This window comes from Chiloscyllium punctatum, chromosome 9 (genome assembly GCF_047496795.1).
Source record: "Chiloscyllium punctatum isolate Juve2018m chromosome 9, sChiPun1.3, whole genome shotgun sequence".
In the NCBI taxonomy this organism is placed as follows: domain Eukaryota; kingdom Metazoa; phylum Chordata; class Chondrichthyes; order Orectolobiformes; family Hemiscylliidae; genus Chiloscyllium; species Chiloscyllium punctatum.
In genome coordinates, this window is record NC_092747.1 from 81698170 (window position 1) to 81719607 (window position 21438).

At 41.3% G+C, this 21438-nt stretch overlaps 1 protein-coding gene across 1 annotated transcript in view; it reads right to left on the bottom strand.

The window, feature by feature from the left end:
- Positions 1–21438, bottom strand: part of gpc6a (glypican 6a) — a 1024509-nt gene that overhangs the window by 242979 nt on the left and 760092 nt on the right. The window contains exon 4 of the mRNA XM_072577902.1: positions 9323–9488. Within this exon, the coding sequence (XP_072434003.1) occupies positions 9323–9488 (166 nt within the window). The remainder of the gene's footprint in view (positions 1–9322; positions 9489–21438) is intronic.

Genomic DNA, 21438 nt, shown 5'->3' on the forward strand with positions numbered 1-21438 from the left:
TGGGCTTTTCTAGAATTTAAAATACTGGATAAATCCTGGGCTCAGACTGGAGCAAACATACAACAGCGCCAGAATAATTTCGTTGTTCAGCCTGGAATTCCAATTTACATTTCCATCTAAGAACAATCAAACAAACCTAACATTCTAGACTAAGTGTGGCGGTGCCGGTGTTAAACTGGTTTGGACAAAGTTAAAAATCACACCACACCAGGCTATAGTCCAACAGGTTTATTTGGAAGTACTAGTTTTCAGAGCACTGTTCCTTCATCAGGTAACTAGTGGGGCATGATCATAAGACACAGAATTTATTGCAAAAGATAAGTGTCATGCAATTAAAATGAGATATTGAACAAACCTAGTAAATACTGGGTACACAAAACTAGCAGAAAGTAAATAAAACCAAATACTTAACCGATAGATCTACTAAGCACCTTACTGCATCAATGGACTCATCCCAAACTGAAAACCCTACACAGTGCGAAGTCTTCATCCAGGCACCATAGAGTCATAAAGAGATGTAAAGCACAGAAACAGACTTTTTGGTCCAACTTGTCCATTTCGACCAGATACCCTAAATTAATCAAAACCCATTTACCAGCACTTGGCCCGTATCTCTCTCAACACTTCCTATTCATATACCCATCAAGATTGCTTTTAACTGTTGTAATTGTACCAGCCTCCGTCACTTCCTCTGGCAGCCCATGTCATACATGCCTCACCCTCTGCATGAAAAAGTTGCCCCTTTTATATCTTTCCCCAGGCATCATAAGTGGGAACAGCTGGATGTATTTCAAAATTGTGGTTTCATCAGTGATGAGCTTAAACTCCCAGGACCCCAAAGTTCCGACCTAGCTAGCCGGGAGGGGAAAGCGGGTGGTTACAGTGCATTGGGACCCCAAGAGCAGGCAGTCTGATGCAAGATTCTGTGATTAAAACCATTTTTAGGTTCTAATAATGTCTAATCTAGTTAAGTGTATTTAACTAGGGCGGCACAGTGGTTTCCACTGCTGCCTCACAGCGCCAGAGACCCGGGTTCAATTCCCACCTCAGGCAACTGTCTGTGTGGAGTTTGCACATTCTCCCTGTGTCTGCGCGGGTTTCCTCCAGGTGCTCTAGTTTCCTCCCATAATCCAAAAATGTGCAGGTTAGATGAATTGACCTGGCTAAATTGCCCGTAGTGTTAGATGTAGGGGAATGGGTCTGGATGGGTTGCGCTTCGGCAGGTTGGTGTGGACTTGTTGGGCATAAGGGCCTGTTTCCACACTGTAAGTAATCTAAAATATAAATCTTGTGTTAACTTCCTTGTTTACTGCCTTTTATTTCTTGTATTATACTTACTTTTTGCATTTTAAATAAACGCAGATTTTTTTTTTGTCCTGAATCACCTGCCATAGTCAGAGTCATTGAGTCATACAGTAGGGAATCAGGCCCTTCGATCCAACCCGTCCATGCCAAACATAATCCTAAACTAAACTACTCCCAACTGCCTGCTACTGGCCTATGTCTCTCCAAACGTTCATGTATCTATCCAAATGTCTTTTAGATGTTGTAATTGCATCTGCATCCAACATTTTCTCGAAGTTGATTCCACACGTGAACCACTCTTTGTAAATGACTTGCCTCTTTTATGTCTTATTTAAATCTTTCACCTCTCACCTTAAAAATGTGCCCTCAAGTCTGGAAATCTACCATCCTAAGGAAAAAACAACTACCAGTCAACTGCCTTCTTCATTTCACATTCCCTAAATAAGTCCAGTGCCTATAAACAGGGAACTGGGGCTGATTTGAACCACTTAAAATACAGAAAACTACTGATTGCAAACTAGAACCCTGTACCTCCTTGCTGTTTTCTCAACCAAAGTGAATAAATTTACAATTAGGTCATTATATTCCATCTGGCATGATGCAACCCATTCAATGAGCATATTCAGTGCCACTTGAAATCTTTTTGTATCATTAATGCTATTACTGCAATGCTTGCATATCCCTAAATTCATCTTTGACACTTTGAGGGGCAATTTGACAATGAGGAATTTAGTCTCGGCCCCCCAGTCCAGTCCCTATCCATTTCTCCATTATCTTGTCCACTATTACTCTTTTTTCTTTGCTACGTATTATCACTAAACTTAGACTGACTAACATCTATGATGGGTAAGATGAAAGGGCCGTGAAGAAAGCATTTAACACTCTTAGCTTCGTTGCTCAGACTTTTTGAGTATAGGAGTTGGGACATTATGTTGAGGTTGTACAGGATGTTGGTGAGGCTTCTTCTGAAGTACTAAATCCAGTTCTAGTCGTCCCCTTATCAGAAGGATATTATTAAGCTGAAGAAGGTTCAGAAGAAACTTATCAGGATAAAGCTGGGAATGGAGGGTTTGAGTTTAAAGGAGAGGCTGATATCTGGGACTTTTTTTCACTGGAGCATAGGAAGATGAGGTGTGGCTTCATAGAGGATTATAAAATAATGTGGGGTATAAATAAAGTAAATGGCATCCTTGACCGTAGGAGGCAGATTTCAAGACTAGGGATGTATATTTTTAAGGTGAGAAGGATTTGAAAAAGACGTGAGGGACAATTCTTTTATTACAAAGGGAATGGTTCATGTGTGGAATGAACTTCCAGAGGAAGTGATGGATGCGGCTAGAGTTACAATGTTTAAAAGACATTTAGATAAGTACATGAAAAAATGTTTGGAGGGATATGGGCCAAGCACAGGTGGGTAGGACTAGTTTAGTTTTGGATAATGGTTGGCAAGGGTTGGTTGGACCGAAAGTTCTGTTTCCATGCTGAATGACTCAAAAGTGGAGTCACAGGTAGATAGGATAATGAAGAAAGTGTTTGGTATGCTTTCCTTTATTGGTCAGTGCATTGCGTACAGGAATTGAGGTCATGTTGTGGTTGTACAGGACATTGGTTAGGCCACCTTTGGAATATTGTGTACAATTCTGGTTTCCTTCCTATCAGAATGATGTTGTGAAAGGGCTCAGAAAAGATTTACAAGGATGTTGTCAGGGTTGGAGGATTTGAGCTATAGGGAATGGCTGAAAAGGCTGGGGCTGTTTTCCCTGGAGTGTCAGAGGCTGAGGGGTGACCTTATAGAGGTTTACAAAATCATGAAGGGCACGGATAGGATAAATAGACAAAGTCTTTTCCCTGGGGTGGGGAAGTTCAGAACTAGAGAGCATAGGTTTAGGGTGAGAGGAGAAAGATATAAAGGGACCTGAGGGGTAACTTTTTCACGCAGAGGGTGGTGCATGTATGGAATTAGCTGCCAGAGGAAGTAGTGGAGGCTGGTACAATTGCAGCATTTAAGAGGCATCTGGATCAGTATATAAATAGGAAAGGCTTCGAGGGATATGGGCCAAATGCTGGCAAATGGGACAAGATGAAGTTAGGATATCTGGTTAGCATGGATGTGTTGGACCCTGAAAGGTCTGTTTCTGTGCTGAACTTCCCTATGATTCTCTGAAAGTAGTTTTTTTTAAGCCTGTATCTTCAAGTCTATTACTACAACTTTGTTAAAGTTTATCCTTCATGGGAGAATGACTGTAGGCCATGATTGTTTCCTTTTTTTCACAAATATCACATTTAATTCTGATCTCTTCGATAGATCTTTTTGAAGCAACAAAGAGGATTGATGAGGGCAGAACGATGGGCGTGATCTATATGGACTTCAGTAAGGTATTTGACAAGGTTCCCTATGGGAGACTGGTTAGCAAGATTAGATCGCATGGAATACAGGGAAAACTAGCCATTTGGATATAGAACGGGCTCAAAGGAAGAGACAGAGGCTGGTGGTGGAGGGCTGTTTTTCAGACTGGAAGCCTGTGACCAGCGGAGTGCCACAATGATCGGTGCTGGGTCCACTACTTTTCTTCATTGATATAAATTATTTGGATATGACCATAAGAGGTATAGTTAGTAAGTTTCAGATGCACCAAAATTGGAGGTGTAGTGGACAGCAAAGAAGGTTACCTCAGATTACAACAGGATCTTGATCAGATGGGCCAATGGGCTGAGAAGTGGCAGATGGGGTTTAATTTAGATAAATGTGACGTGATGCATTTTGGGAAAGCAAATCTTAGTAGGACTTAATACTTAAAGGTCCTAGGTAGTGTTCTTGAACAAAGACCTTGGAGTGCAGGTTCATAGCTTCTTGAAAGCGGAGTGGCAGAAGATAGGATAGTGAAGAATGTGTTTGGTATGCTTTCCTTTATTGATCAGAGTACTGAGTACAGGAGTTGGGAGGATATGTTGTGGCTGTACAGGACATTTGTAAGGCCACTGTTGGAATATTGCGTGCAATTCTGGTCTCCTTCCTATCGGAAAGATGTTGTGAAACTTGAAAGGGTTCAGAAAATATTTACAAGGATGTTGCCAGTGTTGGAGGATTTGAGCTATAATGTGAGGCTGAACAGGCTGGGGCGCTGTTTTCCATGGAGCATCGGAGGCTGAGAGGTGACCTTATAGAGGTTTACAAAATTGAGGGGCATGGAGAGGGTAAATAGGCAAAGTCTCTTCGCTGGGGTGAGGGGAGTCCAGGACTAGAGGGTTTAGGTTGAGAGGGGAAAGATATAAAAGAGACCTATGGGGCAACTTTTTCACACAGAGGGTGGTACGTGTATGGAATGAGCTGCCAGAGGAAGCGGTGGAGGCTGATACCATTGCAACATTTAAGAGGCATATGGATAGTTATATGAATAGGAAGGGTTTGGAGGGATATGGGCCGGGTGCTGGGAGGTAGGACTAGTTTGGGTCGGGATATCTAGTCGGCATGGATGAGTTGGACTGAAGGGTCTGTTTCCATGCTGTACATCTCTATGACTCTGAGATGTACATTACTCATTTCCCTTTAATCCTGCATCCTCAACCTGTGAAGATGGATGGGCAAATTGCTGAAGTAGTTTTAGGATGTGGAGGTGCCAGCGTTGCATTGAGGTGGACAAAGTCTAAAGTCACATGGCAACTGGTCATACTCCAATAGGTTTATTTGAAATCACAAGCTTTCAGAGTGCTGCTTCTCTGTCCAGTGAAATCTTTACTTGATGAAGGAGCAGCACTCTGAAAGCTTGTGATTTCAAATAAATCTGTTGGACTATAATCTGGTATTATGTGACTTCCAATTTAGTTTTAATATAACTGACCTGCTTCCCTTTAAGCTATTATCTTTTGATCCCAATAACATCAAAGGGCAATGCTGTGTGATCAAACAGTGAAGGGGAGGGCAGGGATTAAATCAAAATAGAGTTGGAGAGGGAAATAATGCACTCCACTCTCTCCCTGAACAACTCCAGGGTGTTGGTGGATACCATGTGCTCCTTTTCCAGAGACACCCGGGCTCTAACTGCGGAAGAGGGGCAGGCAGTCGGCCCTAACGACCCCCTCCACGGCCCGCTGCTTGGACCTGTCTATGGCCAGTTTGGCCAGGCCCAGGAGCAGACCCACAAGGTGGTCTTCAGACCTGCCCTCCCTCCTCCGTACTGGGTGCCCAAAGATCAGGAGCGTGGGACTGAAGTGCAGCCAGAAACAGAGGAGGAGGTTTTTGAGAAAATCAAAAAGGGAGTGCAAATGCCCACACCCAATATACACATGGTCCACAGACTCCACAGCGGCACAGAACAAGCAGTTGGGCTGGGAGTCCGTGAACCACCGCAATCTGCGGTTGCAAGGGACTGCTGTGTACAGCACCCTCCACCCCACCTCCCTGAGAGAAAGGGGGAGGGAATCCTGCCCTCCACTGGGGATCTCCACCACCCAGTGGCAAATGGGCACGCCAAGGCGTGTCCGGACGGTGGATGAGGGAGAAGAGGTGGACGGTGTACAGCAGCAGTCGATACAGGGCCCGCCTTTTTATGTCCTTAAAAGGGACAAAACTAAAATTCCGGAGGCAGCTCATGTTGTGGGGCACAGGCTCCCGCAGGGCCAATGTGAAATTCCGTCCAGGCAGGGGTGAGCACTGACAGGATTCCACCGCACACCTGAGCATCCTTCAACTGTTGCACTACGTCGAGTCCGAGCACCGCCATTTCAAGGTGTCGGATGGTGGTGGCCACGTACCGGACGTCTACCGCTGCCCTGCTCGCTATGTCCTGCGGCAGCGTCCAGCCCAGGTCCCCACCACCCAGCACGTCACTGACCCTGGACACCCTCGCCGCAAAGGCCCTCTGTTCCATCTTTCTGTATCCAGTCAACTAATTAATCAATTAACCCCAATTATCTACTTAACACATTCTTCCATTAACACTGCCTGCCTCCCTTTCAAGAGAAGTGGGCACCATGGGAGAAATAGTTATATTTCCCCGTCCAAATCCACTTTGATTTAGTCCCTTCTTTTGATGATTTGCATTGTCCTTAGCAAGCGGCATACGTAAGTATTCAGATCGCTATGGGTGTTTTACTGGTGGTGAGTAATAGATTTTTTTAAAACAAAAAGTAAAAGAAAATGTTGCAGGGATTTTGGTGGTGGGAGGACAGTCAGTTGTGTTTGATAGCTCTTCTGGATAGATAAAAGGAAAGCATTGCCTGCCTATGTCTTGGCAAGCTGAAATGGGATGAATCTCCCTTTTCTAGGACAAGGTTGTACATGATTTTAAACTGTCATTGCCTAAGGCACATTTAACATCTGCTGATATGCAACTGACTGGGTAGAAACCTGGGGTCAAAGGTTCATAAAACTAGAAAATATTGTATATGATGTGTGCCTCAGGCAACAATTGCACCAAAAGTGTAAACTCTACCTCTAAAAAGACACATTACTACAACTCTCTGGACTCAATCTAAAATATGACAAAATATATTGGAGAATTCATATAATGCCTGATAAGCTGACTGATGAACTGGAAACTACACTTGGACACCTCCTTGTAGCCTGTATCCTTTCCTTATGTGATACCTAATGTATAGAGGCAGCCAGGATGATCCTGGTATCACATCGATGACCATCTTAGAGCAAGTAAAGGAATAGATGCAGCAGGACTGGCTAGATAGAGGATGTGAAATGAGAAACCTTTTGGAAAAACGTATTTGAATTATTTGAAAGAGTAAACACAAAATGAATGTAACTAAATTGTATTTTTAATTATTTCACATGTAGAGCATAATTTAATAGTCAATGGTGTTAACCCAACTAATGGAACAGCATTAGTCAGATTGGCATTTCATCTCAATTGGCAGGGTGTGGATTGGGCAATCACAGGTGAGGTCAAAGTAACATTAATGATTAAATAACTAATATTGCCACAAACTAGCCATGTCAACTTCCAACAGGACAGGCAACATCTGTACAAAGAAATGAAGTTAACGTACATGATGATGTCAGTGTCATTGACCTGAAATGTTCACTCTTTTTCTCTTCACAGTTGTTGCCTGTCCTGCTGAGAGTTTCCTGCATTATCTGTTTTTAGATCTGATTTCCAGCATCTGCAGTGCTTTGCTGCCATGCACGATATCCCAGACTAATTCCCATCAAGTGAGATTCTACAACTAGAGCACAGTCTCTGAAAATCATGTCTGAGCGAAGGACAAATGAAAGTTGAATTGCCAAGTTGCTCTGCTCCCAATTTATTGCTTAGCGGACAGAAAAAAAAGGATTCTATCATTAAAAAGCTGGGAAGGAGATTCACACCTTGCCATATATCTCTTTAGTTATGAGAGATCTCTAGTAATTTAAAAGCTGGCTAATTGCCCAGGTATTTAGTAGCAGATGGATGAAAATTTTATTGTGATTTAAAAATAATTTATCAATTAATTTTCTTAAAAATATGAATACTATGTGGCATTTCCCCAAACCATCTCAGGTGAATAAACTCCAATTACCTCAAAGGAAGATGGATAGGAAAACAAAAGATGAAAATCTGCACTCAAACAACAGGAAGAATTAATAATAAAGAAGAAAACATTTGAGTGCACAATGATATTTATTCTGGAGATATTTTTGATATTAAAGTGAAATTGATGCACCTTGTATCCCATATGATGCTAGATAATTGTTTGGTTGTGATAGTTCCTTTGCTGTTTTCCTCCCGAGCCATTCAGAAATTTATACTTGCTGTGAGTTATATGTATTTAATATCCAGGCTGACCATTACTGAAAGCGTTTAAATAATACAATTATTAAATACAATTTTTTGACAAGCATGTTAATGGAAATAAATTGCCAGAAGAATAATTCTTCTCACATCAATTTAAGACATCTGCAGTTGAATTAGTCTGAGTTTTATCAATGTACAGCTGAGTTTTTTTAAAATGTTTCCCTTGGTACTCTATGTGCAGTGAGTGTATGTTGGCTCTTTCTCTCCTAAATTTTCTCTCTCTCTGCTTCCAGAGCACGAAGGATTGCTATATTTACTTGGGACTGCTCTTCTTTCCTTACTGGTTTTCCACTAAAACAGGATGCTGATGTGGTTTATTTTAATTCATTGAGTTGAAACCATGACTGTTATTATACTGAAAGAAGAGGACCTTTAGTTTAGTCACAAATGATACAGCTGTAGCTATTAATAGCACACAAGGTGACTGTCTAAGGTTTCATTCTTCACCTTAGCCTTTCACTGGTGGTTACAAATGAATTAAGCTGAGAAAAAGAAAATATTCTTCAACTTTCTCTTATTTCTGCAGGACAGTGCATTACTGTTTCTGTGCTGTATGACTGTGAGGCTATTACAAATGCAAAATTACAAAAGCAAGGTAAAGAAATGCACAAGGATCTACTTTGTTTTATTTTCCACATGCATCACTACTTATTGCAAATACAGTGTACAATTGTAGAGTTGTTTTTTTTCTCTCAATTATGTGCCTGGGTATAAGAAAATCATATTTCCTCTAAGCACTACACACATCTAGCCATAGAAACATGGAATGTAATACATTGGCCATTCATAAGTTGTCACCAACAAAAATGCTGGTTATTTACATGGAAATCATCAGCAAGCATTGTTTGAAGGAAGTCTGAGTGCCTGTCATTTTAAGATTAATACACAAATACTACTTGTGTTCTCCAGAACATCGCTGACTCATGTAAATAATGCAGGCAAATTGTTAATCAGCAAATTACAATTTGCAGCTTTGACCAGAGGTACAGTTTACATCTCCTTCACAGAAGGAAAAAATTATGCATTTAGATTGGATGTCAGTCAGTTCTGCACCATGGTCATTTTTACTTTTAATTGATTGCCAATGTGATATAGCATCTGTATTCTTGGAGATCAAGAAAAAGATCACCATAATAATAGTAGTAAACAGTGCATCTTTTTAAAAGAATTACCAGATAACATTAACAATATTTTCTCTGAATTATTCAAAATGATATATCATTTGTTCTTACCAACAAAGAGATTCCACTCTGTATCCAAATCAGCCTGATTGGCCAGGCAGCCCTTCATTACATTCAGACAGTAGTTGTTGCAAGGTTTCACAGTGGGGAGGCCATGGCAGTAGGGACAATACATCATCTTCATTAGTGCGCGGATACATCCAAGTGTTGGAATGACCTGTTGAGTTAAAGGAAGACAATTAATTTCCTTGGTATCAACTCATCTTCTCTGAGAGGAAAGACTATAAGAGGAGTGGCTGAAGAGTCAGCTGACACCAAGCCTAAGGTTAGGCTTAAACAAGCCTAACCAATTCACATCAACTAATTCCATTTTATTAAGGGCATTCAGCATTACAAGGTTGAACAATAACTTGGCTTCAGACAATCGCAGGCACTCCATGCAGTGAGCAAAACAATAATAAGCCTAAAACCATACAAAAGACAATGGATTTCTTTTTTCAAATGATACAATACGAATGTAAATTTTAAACCATCAGAGTCAGGAAATCTCACCTCAGATTCCACTCTCCTGGAAAAGAAAATAAGTGGAAATAATTTTTAAAGTTGTTTAAAAAAATGTACACAACGAGGTCCATTACACGGAAAGCATGGAGCTGTAAAAGAAGCCACTGTTTCCTTTTTCTTTGCATTTGTTGTCCCCCAGAATTTTCCAGAAAGACAAATAGTTTTCCAACAGGAATTCGCCAAGATGAAGTAGTTGATTTAAAGAAGACTGAAATAAAGGTTAATAATAGACCAAAGCTAACAATATTTCTGAAACATCTCTTGAAGCTTCTTCCAATGACTGTCATTTCACGACACCAAGGATTAAAGAGTCAAATTATGACTACAGGCTTCATCAACTTTGTTTGGATTCCTTTGAAGTTTAAAAAAAAATGAGGATTGATCTAATCCTGTGGATTGTACTAAAGGTTTGGGACATTGTGGGGCAAATATTTGCTCCTTTGGCAGGCAGACAGCTTGAGTCAAGAAATTTTACAGTTCAATTTCCAGCTCCAGGTGAAAATTCTCAAAAGTTGTTATTTTTACTTTGTATGACAGTGCTCGATCCAACATCCTAGACATAGATCAGAGTCAGACACACAAGCTGCCAATTACTGAGACCAATCTTGTTTTGGTTCTGTGCAACTTCATCCCTGTTGTTCTGTTAAACATTAGACTTTATACCCTTCTCCATCTCACTCACTCATCACCCCATACATTTCAACACATAACATATACCAAACCTAGTCCCCACCTCCAATGCCATTTATAGTTCGTCTGCCAACTTCGTGTTAACCATTACCACTTACCCACCTGCACAGATCCTGGGAGCCCCATACTAACTATACATCAACACATGCCAACCCAAGCTTCAGCCTACTCCAGCAATCACCTTTTAAGCTTGTGCCCTCCATGCTAACTCACTGAATATCTATCTGAGGTAAAGATGAAGTAAAATAATGTTCCAAATATATAGTACAGAATTCATTATTTTTAATAAGCCCCTTTCATGAAAGCCCTTTCAATACATTTAACTTTTAAGTATTTCATCACTTCTGAAAACAAACGCATCCACAAATTGAAAACAGCTAATCCTTCAATAAATCTTCCAGCTGTGATTGCAATGCAGTCAGCTAGGTGAATCTCATAGAACATGAGTTCTGTGATTGGGGCTGTCAACTTGGTCCAATCAGGGAGTCCTGGTTGACAGATATAAATGGGGTGTCAGGGGTTCTGTTCACTGCAGGAGCCAACTCTGAACTAGCTAGCTCAGTGTCATGTGTTACGCATGTGTAAATAAAGGGTGACTCGGTGATGAGGTACCAGTGTTTGTGGAGTTATTTCAGTGGCACTGAGAGAAAAGCATGCTCCTGAAGAAATTTGCTTGCAACAGTTATCTTTGAATTGGGATAAGCATTTCTGGCATCATGCTGCTATTTGGGAGGCTTGACTCATTTGATCCCGCTGGGCCCAGTATGTGGAAATACTGTGTTATTTTGTCCAGGGAAATGACATTGGGGCAGGTGAAAAGCAATGAGCAATTCTCCTGACAGCTTATGGGCCTGCAGCTTTTTTAGTTCTTAGTAGCCTTTCAAGAGTTGATGGAGTTAGCTAAGGAATATTATGACCCTGAGCCTTCTCTCATTCTGAGAGGCTATCTGTTTTACTCAACAGCTCAAGAACCCGCGTAAACCATATAGGATGTTTGACTAGGTTAAGACGAGCAGCAGAGGCATGTGATATTGGTTTAACCCTAAGTGAGATGCTGAGAGACCATATGGTATGTGGGATTAATGATGTGATCATACAAAAGCATCTACTAGCTGAAGCCCAATTGTTCTTCAAACAGACACGACTACCGACTTTGTTATTTAAAAATGTGGCAAGTGGAGCATTGGGTTACAGGCCATGTTGATGGAAGTGGACACTCTTGCCGGGCTGACTAAGCATGGGAAACACCACTTAAGTGACGACAATTGCATAACCTCACTCAGGACATATCATGAACACAGGGACTCTAGGTCAGCCCACAGCAAAACCTCAAAGCAAAGCCAAGCCTCAGCTTAGCTTAAAATTTTCTTGAGAATCCAGGCCAGCTGGCTATTTCTTTACTGCTGGTATATGGACTTGAGACAACAAGAGTCCCACCAGGGCTGAATTGAGTAAGAGAACTCATTGGCTGGCCTCTCGGAGAGTGCAAATCCTGGAAGGTCCACTTACAACTGGTTTGGAACAGTTAAATTTCTTAGTAACCTCTAATTCAGAACCAATCAAAATAAACTTCTGGTTAAATGGTCACCCAGTTCTAATGGAAGCTGATACCGCGTGACTATATCAGTGATTGCCGAACCAGACTTTACCAAAATTCTCTCTGGACTCCAACCCTTAAATTTGCATAAAACTTCATCTGGGGTGCAAACTATACCAGGAAATGCCTACATATTAAGGGTGCAACTTCAGTTTTGGTTTCTAATGAGAAGCTACTGGTTCAATTACCACTGCTATTGTAAAAGGCTTCAGCCCAAATTTGTCGGGGCAAAATTGGCTGAAAAAAATTCACCTTGATCGGCTTAACATTTTTCAATTAGAAAATGTCTGCTTGAGTGAAGTCTTATTTGAATACTTGGAAGTTTTCAGGAAGATCTAGGGGCTATCAATGGGACCAAGGCCATTTAACATGTTGACCAGGAAGCAATAAAATTCGATCTGCGTGGCTTACAAATTAGAAGCCTTTCATTTCCTTGCATGAGCCTACCTTTGTCATTCTGTTATGCAACAGGATGGTAGATGAGAAAATGATAAAGAGGAATTACTTATTCAAAGCTTGGTACCATCTCCTCTCCTGCTGTTACATCTGGTTCTTCTTCTTTCTCCCACACAACTAAACAAACATTAACACAAACACCAAGCGCAGAATCCAACAATTTAATCTTTGCTTGACAATTGAATGTTTGTCTGTCTTCTGACATCCTAAAAAAGTAATTTGTTGCATCCTCTAATTGTAGTCTCCCAAGGTCATCCAGCACCAACACAGAGGACTCAGTTAGCTTTTCCTGATAATTCTATGCATCTCTGGCTTCCAAAAATCATGCCATTGCTTCTTCAAGACCATTGTCATAATTAAGGTGATTAGTAGGAATCCTCAGCACTCTCAGTCTCAGTAAGATCCCTCTCCTTGTAGACACAAACTTTAATAATGTTCTGAAATGCTACAAGAAAAACAGCTACCAACTCTGAGCAGTTATCATAGAGTCATTAGGGTCCACAGCACTTTGGCCTACTGAGGCTATGCTGGTCAAAATCAAGCACCTTACTATTCTAAGTAATAAGATGACTCAGTGGTGCTGGACAATGTTCTCGAAGAGGTTTGCCATTTCTCCTCTTCCTGACTCTACAGTTACCTATAGATTTATTCTATAGGTATCTTTTTTAACAACCTTTTTAGTATATTTTACATCTACCTCTGTTGCAAAATTTTTCATTCAATACATTTTGCATGCTATCCCTTTTAGTTCAAGTTACATGAACAGTGCAATGCATTCCCCCAGAAAAAATGATTTTAAAGATTATTTATGTAAACCGTGCACACTAGCTGCCCCTTCATGACAGGGAGAAATTGAGGACTGCAGATGCTAGAGATTAGAGTTGAGAGTGTGGCACTGGAAAAGCACAGCAGGTCAGGTAGCATCCGAGAAGCAGGAGATTCGATGTTTTGGGCAAAAGCCCTTCATCAGGAATCCTCAACGAGCCATGTCTGATGAAGGGCTTTTGCCCGGAACATCGACTCTTCTGTTCCTCGGATGCTGCATGACCTGCTGTGCTTTTTCAGCACCACACCCTCGACGCTACTTCATGACAACCCTACATAGAATTGATGTGATTTTTTTAATGGAAAAAATTGGCATCACTTTTCAAACAGTACCAAAATGAAAGTAATAGGTTATAACCTATGTTTAATTTTCATACTAATCACAAGCCATATGTATAGGGAGAAAAGTCAGTAGCGAAGGTTTACCAGACCAATGGCTGGGATAGTGTTTATTTTTGATCACATTTGTAGTTCATAGTATCCCTAAGTGCAGAAAGAGGCCATTTGGTCCATCACATCTGCACTGATCTTCCAAAGAGCATCCCACCCCATCCTCATAACCCCAAATGGAGTTTTTATCTTGACCATCCCATCTAACCTGCACACAACAGGCAGTTTCTAGCATGGACCATTCTACCTAAATTCCACATCCTTGCAACTGTGGGGGGTAAAGCAGACCACCCGGAGGAAACCTGCAGAGACATAGGGAGAACGTGTAACCACACACAAACAGTTGTCTATGGCTGGAATTGAAGCTGGATCCCTGGCACTGTGAGGCAGTGGTGCTTACCATTGTGGCACTATGGCACACATTGTCTGAGGAATAGTTGGAGAGGCTAGGCTTGCATCCACTGGAGTTGAGAAGAGAAAGGCAACTTGATTACTGTTGACATGGTGGATGTGGAGAGGATGTTTCCTCTTGGGGGACAATCTGGAGCTGGGGTCACTGTTTAAAAATAAATTTAAGACAAATGAAGAAAAATTTCTTTCTCACAGAAGGGTCATGAGTCTTTGGAACTCTTTTCCTCAAAGGTCAATGGAATAAGAGTTTTTGAATCTTTGATAAACAAGGTTATCAGAGTAAACAGGAATGTGGAGTTGATGTCACAATCAAGTCACTCATGATCTTACTGAATGGTCGAGCAGACTTGGGGGCGGAGTAGTTGATTCTTGCTCTAAAACATATGTATACATGTTCCTATGCATATATTCCTAAACACTACCGAAGCCCAGGATATCTTAAAGTTCAACTCACCTAGTAAATAATATTAATTACAATACTCAATGACAACTTTAGACTTAAATGTTGGAGGGTTGATAAGTAAGGTTGCAGGTGATACAAAATATTAGTGGATTTTTAACGACAGAGGAGGTAGATTTAGATTACAAGAAGATATAGATAGGCTGGTCAGATGGCTGATCAATGGCAAATGGAGTTTAATCTGGATAAATGTGAGATGGTGCACTTGGGCAAGTCATACAAGGCAAAGGAATACATAATAAATGATAGGAGACTAGACAGCACCAAGGATCAGAGTGATGTACGTATGCATGTACTCCAGTTCCTCAATGTATCAGGACAGATGGATAAAGTAATTAAGATGGCATAATCATAGAGCCTCTGCAGTGTGGAAGCAGGCCATTTAACCCAGTGAGTCAACACTGGCTCTCCTATGTGTTTGTGACGACAATGAGAAACAAACCTTTTTGGAGAGTTTTAAGGAATGGCTTCTGTTTGGAGATGGAACTGATTAGACAATAGACAATAGACAATAGGTGCAGGAGTAGGCCATTCTGCCCTTTGAGCCTGCACCACCATTCAATATGATCATGGCTGATCATCCTTAATCAGCAACCTGTTCCTGCCTTATCTCCATAATCCTTGATTCCACTATCCTTGAGAGCTCTTTCCAACTCTTTCTTAAACGAATCCAGAGACTGAGCCTCCACTGCCTTCTGGGGCAGAGCATTCCACACACCCACCACTCTCTGGGTGAAGAGGTTTCTCCTCATCTCTGTCCTAAATGGCCTACCCCTTATTTTTAAGCCGTGTCCTCTGGTTCGGGATTCACCCATCAGCGGAAACATGTTTCCTGCCTCCAGAGTGTCTAATCCTTTAATAATCTTATATGTCTCAATCAGATCCCCTCTCAATCTTCTAAACTCAAGGGTATACAAGCCCAGTCGCTCCAATCTTTCAACATAAGATAGTCCCGCCATTCCAGGAATTGACCTCGTGAACCTATGCTGCACTCCCTCAATAGCCAGAATGTCTTTCCTCAAATTTGGTGACCAGAACTGCACACAATACTCCAGGTGCGGTCTCACCAGGGCCCTGTACAGCTGCAGAAGAACCTCTTTGCTTCTATACTCAATCCCTCTTGTTATGAAGGTCAGCATGCTATTAGCTTTCTTCACTACCTGCTGTACCTGCATGCTTGCCTTCATTGACTGGTGTACAAGAACACCCAGATATCTTTGTACTGCTCCTTTACCTAATCTGACTCCATTTACGTAGTAATCTGCCTTCCTGTTCTTGCCACCAAAGCAGATAACCATACATTTATCCACATTAAACTGCATTTGCCATGTATCTGTCCACTCACCTAACCTGTCCAGGTCACCCTGTAATCTCCAAACATCCTCCTCCCATTTCACCCTGCCACCCAGCTTTGTATCATCAGCAGATTTGCTAATGTTACTATTAATACCATCTTCTATATCATTAATATATATTGTAAAAAGCTGCGGTCCCAGCACTGATCCCTGTGGTACCCCACTGGTCACCGCCTGCCTTTCCGAAAGGGAGCCGTTTATCACTACTCTTTGTTTCCTGTCAGCCAACCAATTTTCAATCCAAGTCAGTACTTTGCCCCCAATACCATGCGCCCTCATTTTGCTCCCTAACCTCCTATGTGGGACTTTATCAAAGGCTTTCTGAAAGTCCAGGTACACGACATCCACTGGATCTCCCTTGTCCATCATCAGAGTTACATCCTCAAAATATTCCAGAAGATTAGTCAAGCATGATTTTCCCTTCATAAATCCATGCTGACTCTGCCCTATCCTGTTACTGCTATCCAGATGTGTCATAATTTCAACCTTTATAATTGACTCCAGCATCTTTCCCACAACTGAGGCGAGACTAACTGGTGTATAATTTCCTGCTTTCTCTGTCGCTCCTTTCCTAAAAAGTGGTACAACATTAACCACCCTCCAATCCGCAGGAACTGATCCTGAATCTATCGAACTCTGGAAAATAATCACCAATGCATCCACGATTTCTAGAGCCACCTCCTTCAGTACCCTGGGATGTAGACCATCAGGCCCCAGGGACTTATCAGCCTTCAGACCTAACAGTCTCTCCAACACCAATTCCTGACAAATATCAATTCCCTTCAGTTCAGGTCCTTCAGCCGCTGTTCCCTCTGGGAGATTGCTTGTGTCTTCCCCAGTGAACACAGATCTGAAGTTACGAGCGGTGTTCCGCAAGGATCTGTTTTGGGACCATTGCTGTTTGTCATTTTTATAAATGACCTGGAGGAGGGGCTAGAAGGTTGGGTGAGTAAGTTTGTGGATGATACGAAAGTCAGTGGAGTTGTTGACAGTGAGGAAGGATGTGTCAGGTTACAGCGGGATATAGATAAGCTGCAGAGCTGGGCAGAAAGGTGGCAAATGGAGTTCAATGTAGGTAAGTGTGAGGTGATTCACTTTAGTAAGAGTAACAAAAAGATGGGGTACTGGGCTAATGGTCGGATACTTGGTAGTGTGGATGAGCAGAGAGATCTTGGTGTCCATGTACACAGATCTCTGAAAGTTGCCAACCAGGTAAATAGTGCGGTGAAGAAGGCATATGGCGTACTGGCTTTTATTGGGAGAGGAATTGCGTTCCGGAGTCCTGAGGTCATGTTGCAGTTGTATAAGACTCTGGTGCAGCCACATCTGGAGTATTGTGTGCAGTTTTCGTCGCCATACTATAGAAAGGATGTGGAGGCACTGGAACGGGTACAGAGGAGGTTTACCAGGATGTTGCCTGGTATGGTAGGAAGAACGTATGAGGAAAGGCTGAAGCACTTGGGGCTGTTTTCATTGGAGAAAAGAAGGTTTAGGGGTGACTTGATAGAGGTGTACAAGATGATTAGGGGTTTAGATAGGGTTGACCATGAGAACCTTTTTCCGCTTATGGAGTCAGCTATTACGAGGGGGCATAGCTTAAAATTAAGGGGTGGTAGGTATAGGACAAGTGTTAGTGGTAGATTCTTTACTCAGCGAGTCGTGAGTTCATGGAATGCCCTGCCAGTAGCAGTGGTGGACTCTCCCTCTTTATGGGCATTTAAACAGGCATTGGATAGGCATATGGAGGATAGTGGGCTAGTGTAGGTTAGGTGGGCTTGGATCGGTGCAACATCGAGAGACAAAGGGCCTGTACTGCGCTGTATTCTTCTATGTTCTATGTTCTAAGTACCAATTCAGCTCTTCTGCCATTTCTTCATTCCCCGTAATATATTCCCCTGTTTCTGTCTTCAAGGGCCCAATTTTAGTCTTAACCATTTTTTTGCCTTTCACAAACCGAAAAAAGCTTTTACTGTCCTCCTTTATATTTTTGGCCAGTTTACCTTCGTACCTCATTTTTTCTCTTCGTATTTCCTTCTTAGTAATCCTCTGTTGTTCTTTAAAAGCTTCCCAGTCCTCTGTTTTCCTACCTATCTTTACTATGTTATGCTTTTTTTCTTTTGACTTCATATGTTTCTTAACTTCCCTCATCAGCCATGGCCACCCCGCCTCCTCATAGGATCTTTCTTCCTTTTTGCAATGAACTGATCCTGCATCTTCTGCATTATACCCAGAAATATCTGCCATTGTTCCTCCACTGTCATCCCTGCTAAGGTATTGCACCACTGAACTTTGGCCAGCTCCTCCCTCATAGCTCCATAGTTCCCTTTATTCAACTGAAATATTCAACTGATTCTACTTACTGTAATTAAAATAGTGCTAAACAAGGCTGCTCTAGTACAAAGAGTAGTACATAAGTCCTGCAATAAAAGTAATAAGGCATCTGTAAGTAACAGACCTGTGAAAATGCAGTTGAGACTATATTCAAAGCCAAAAATGATCGAACATCCTAACCGGCAACACAAATTTTGACAAAATTTTGAAAGTTAAATTCTTAATTTTAAATGCCACTGAATAGTTTATTGCATAACTGAATGATCTGGAAGTGGAAGAAATTTGTTTCAACAGGATCAGTGGTTGATTATTTAATTGGGCCTTTTCGAAGTTGTATCAATGTTGCACTGCCTCAGTGCTCCTGTATTAAAGCAAAACCAAAGGTTGCTTTTGCTGCATTCAATCCAATGATATTATGAGACATCATCAGATATTATGAGAGGACACAATTGTGTTTGATGGTGAAGTTTCCCATGTTTCAACAGTCTACTACTAAACTCACATGTAAGGAATTACTGGATTAGTGGTGCTGGAAGAGCACAGCAGTTCAGGCAGCATCCAACGAGCAGCGAAATCGACGTTTCGGACAAAAGCCCTTCATCAGGAATAAAGGCAGTGAGCCTGAAGCGTGGAGAGATAAGCTAGGGGAGGGTGGGCGTGGGGAGAGAGTAGCACAGAATACAATGGGTGAGTGGGGGAGGAGATGAAGGTGATAGGTCACCACTAAACCAGTATTTGCTTTCCAGCATCTGCAGTCATTGTTTTTACCTCATTGTTTTTACCTCACATGTAAGGAATAGCTATTGAGAATTGTGCCTCAGGGCAAACAATACTCATGAGAGAGTAAGGGCTTTGGAATTAAGGAAGCGAGTCGAGGGAATGGGAGAAACCTGGCAAACAAATCAAGTGACTTTCTCATGGATTTCTGCTCATGCTGCTTTATTATAGTGACAGACTATTTAAAGACATGGTCTAATTCTAATAAGTAATTTTGAATGCACAACAAGCCCTCAATGTCCATAGACAAGGTTATCTGAGGAACCTGCTAACTGAAGGCAGTTTAAAAGCTATGATAATCAGGGTTAAGGTTGCCATACCCACACTGAAAAAACTAGCTGGGAAGAAGGATCTGATTTCAGACCAACCCTTGGGGACTGATACTTTGAGGTTAAAAGCAAACGTGACAGGTTTACCATTACATTTCTTTCAAAAATAAAGTTTTCAAGTATGGAGCCACAGAGATGCTTTTTGTTTCATGCCACTTTGATAGTTTCAGCAGTGAGAACAGAATATCAGGTGTTTGATGTGGTAGAAAATATAGCTGTGCCTTGTAATAGTTGGAAAGCTATCTCACACCTGAAAGGCCTGAAAGCATTAGTTATGGATGTCCATTTATGCTAGGTGTCCAAATGTTCCTCACCTGTAGATAGAACTAGTAGTCGCTCAAACATTAAATCAAGATTCAATTTAGCTGTTCTGGTGAACATAGAAGAGCCCAATGTCTTTTTACAAAGAAGATCAGAGAGTGCTCCCCAATATCTAACCCCCAAGTATAGTTCTATTTGTGGGAGCTGGCTGTATAAAGTCAGCTGACACTTTCCCGCGACATTGGACAGCATGTATTCTTTGGCTGTACAGTGCATTGGGAAATCTGAAGTTGTGAATGGTGTCACATCGATGCCATTTGTTCTTTCTTTCCTGGATAGGCCTTGGTGTTTAACAGTCTGGCCATGTGTTCCTCCCTTGTCTGCTAGATGCGTTTCATCTTGCCAAGTCAATCTTAACAGAACCTCAGTGTTCCTATCAGATATTGATCTTCTGAGCTGGAAATCTGGAGCTTTTTATAGCATCCAAGACAGGCATACAGTCATTTGTTCTCTGAAAATGTGAAGCTTTTATTTTATTTTATTTAAATTTTATTAACAGCTTTTGAGCACAGCAGCAGCTGGACTAGCCAACTTTGTGTTGGGACCAAATCCCAATTAAAAGCAATTGTAGAGCACAATTCAGAATATCTGGCAACTGGGAGATGTATGGAGCATCAGGCAGTGGTAATATCGAAAGTGTCAAGACATAAGAAGGGTCGTTAGTGACATGATGTGAGGGCAAATATAAATGAATGGTGGCAGTTAGGGGTTACTGATGGTTGGGGAAGATGAGAGTAATGTTGTTATCTGTAGAGAGAGCAACAGAGTTAGTGTTTCAGGTTGGTATGATGCTTCCGCACAATGTTACCAGGCCTGCTGAGTTTCTTTAGAATTTTCTGAATTTGTTTTTGATTTCCAGCTTTCATAACTTTTTTGGATAAAGTTAAAAGACTGTCATGCTTGCCAATTCCATTGTTTATTACTTACCTCAATGATTTGGTAAACAAGAATAAAATATTACTATGTACAAAAGAGTTTCAGTTTGATTTAAAAACCTGAAACTCTATTGAGATCGAAAGATCAGAGAGAATTTGGTGGCGCTCATCATTAAATCAGATGAAAGACAGACATCTGAAGACGTTCGACAGAGGTCATAGTGAACCCCCATTATAGATCAAGCTATTGGTTTAATCGAGATCAACGACAAGGATTTCTGGAATGTTATATATTTAATATCTTTCAACAATGGAGCTAACTGTATTCCAGCAACTTCAAGCTAGTTTAAATAAAACAAATAAAGGTCAACAGACTTCTATTCCAAACGCACCGTTGACAGCCTAGTTAAATGAATTTCAAACCTAGCAATTCTAAGAAGTGTGGACTAGTGGGGCTGAAGGGCCTGTTTCCACACTGTAAGGAATCTAATCTAAATCTAAAAAAGAAACAGATAAATGAATATTTTTAAGTGTGGCCTAACAGTAAGTCTGCAGTAGTGAGTAGAGTGGATTCTTTCTTGATTAAACTTGAAAATATAAGTCATAAGTATTAAGTTATCCTGGAATAGTGCTTTGTAGAGGAACAAGACAGTGCTATTTTCTGGGTCTGTAGATTGGATGAAGCAAAAATGATCTTTATTAGAGTGATATGCTCTTCTTGTCGCATGTGAGAGTTCAGGGCGAATTTACGTGTTACTGAGGATTATACCTGCATTATATGCCATT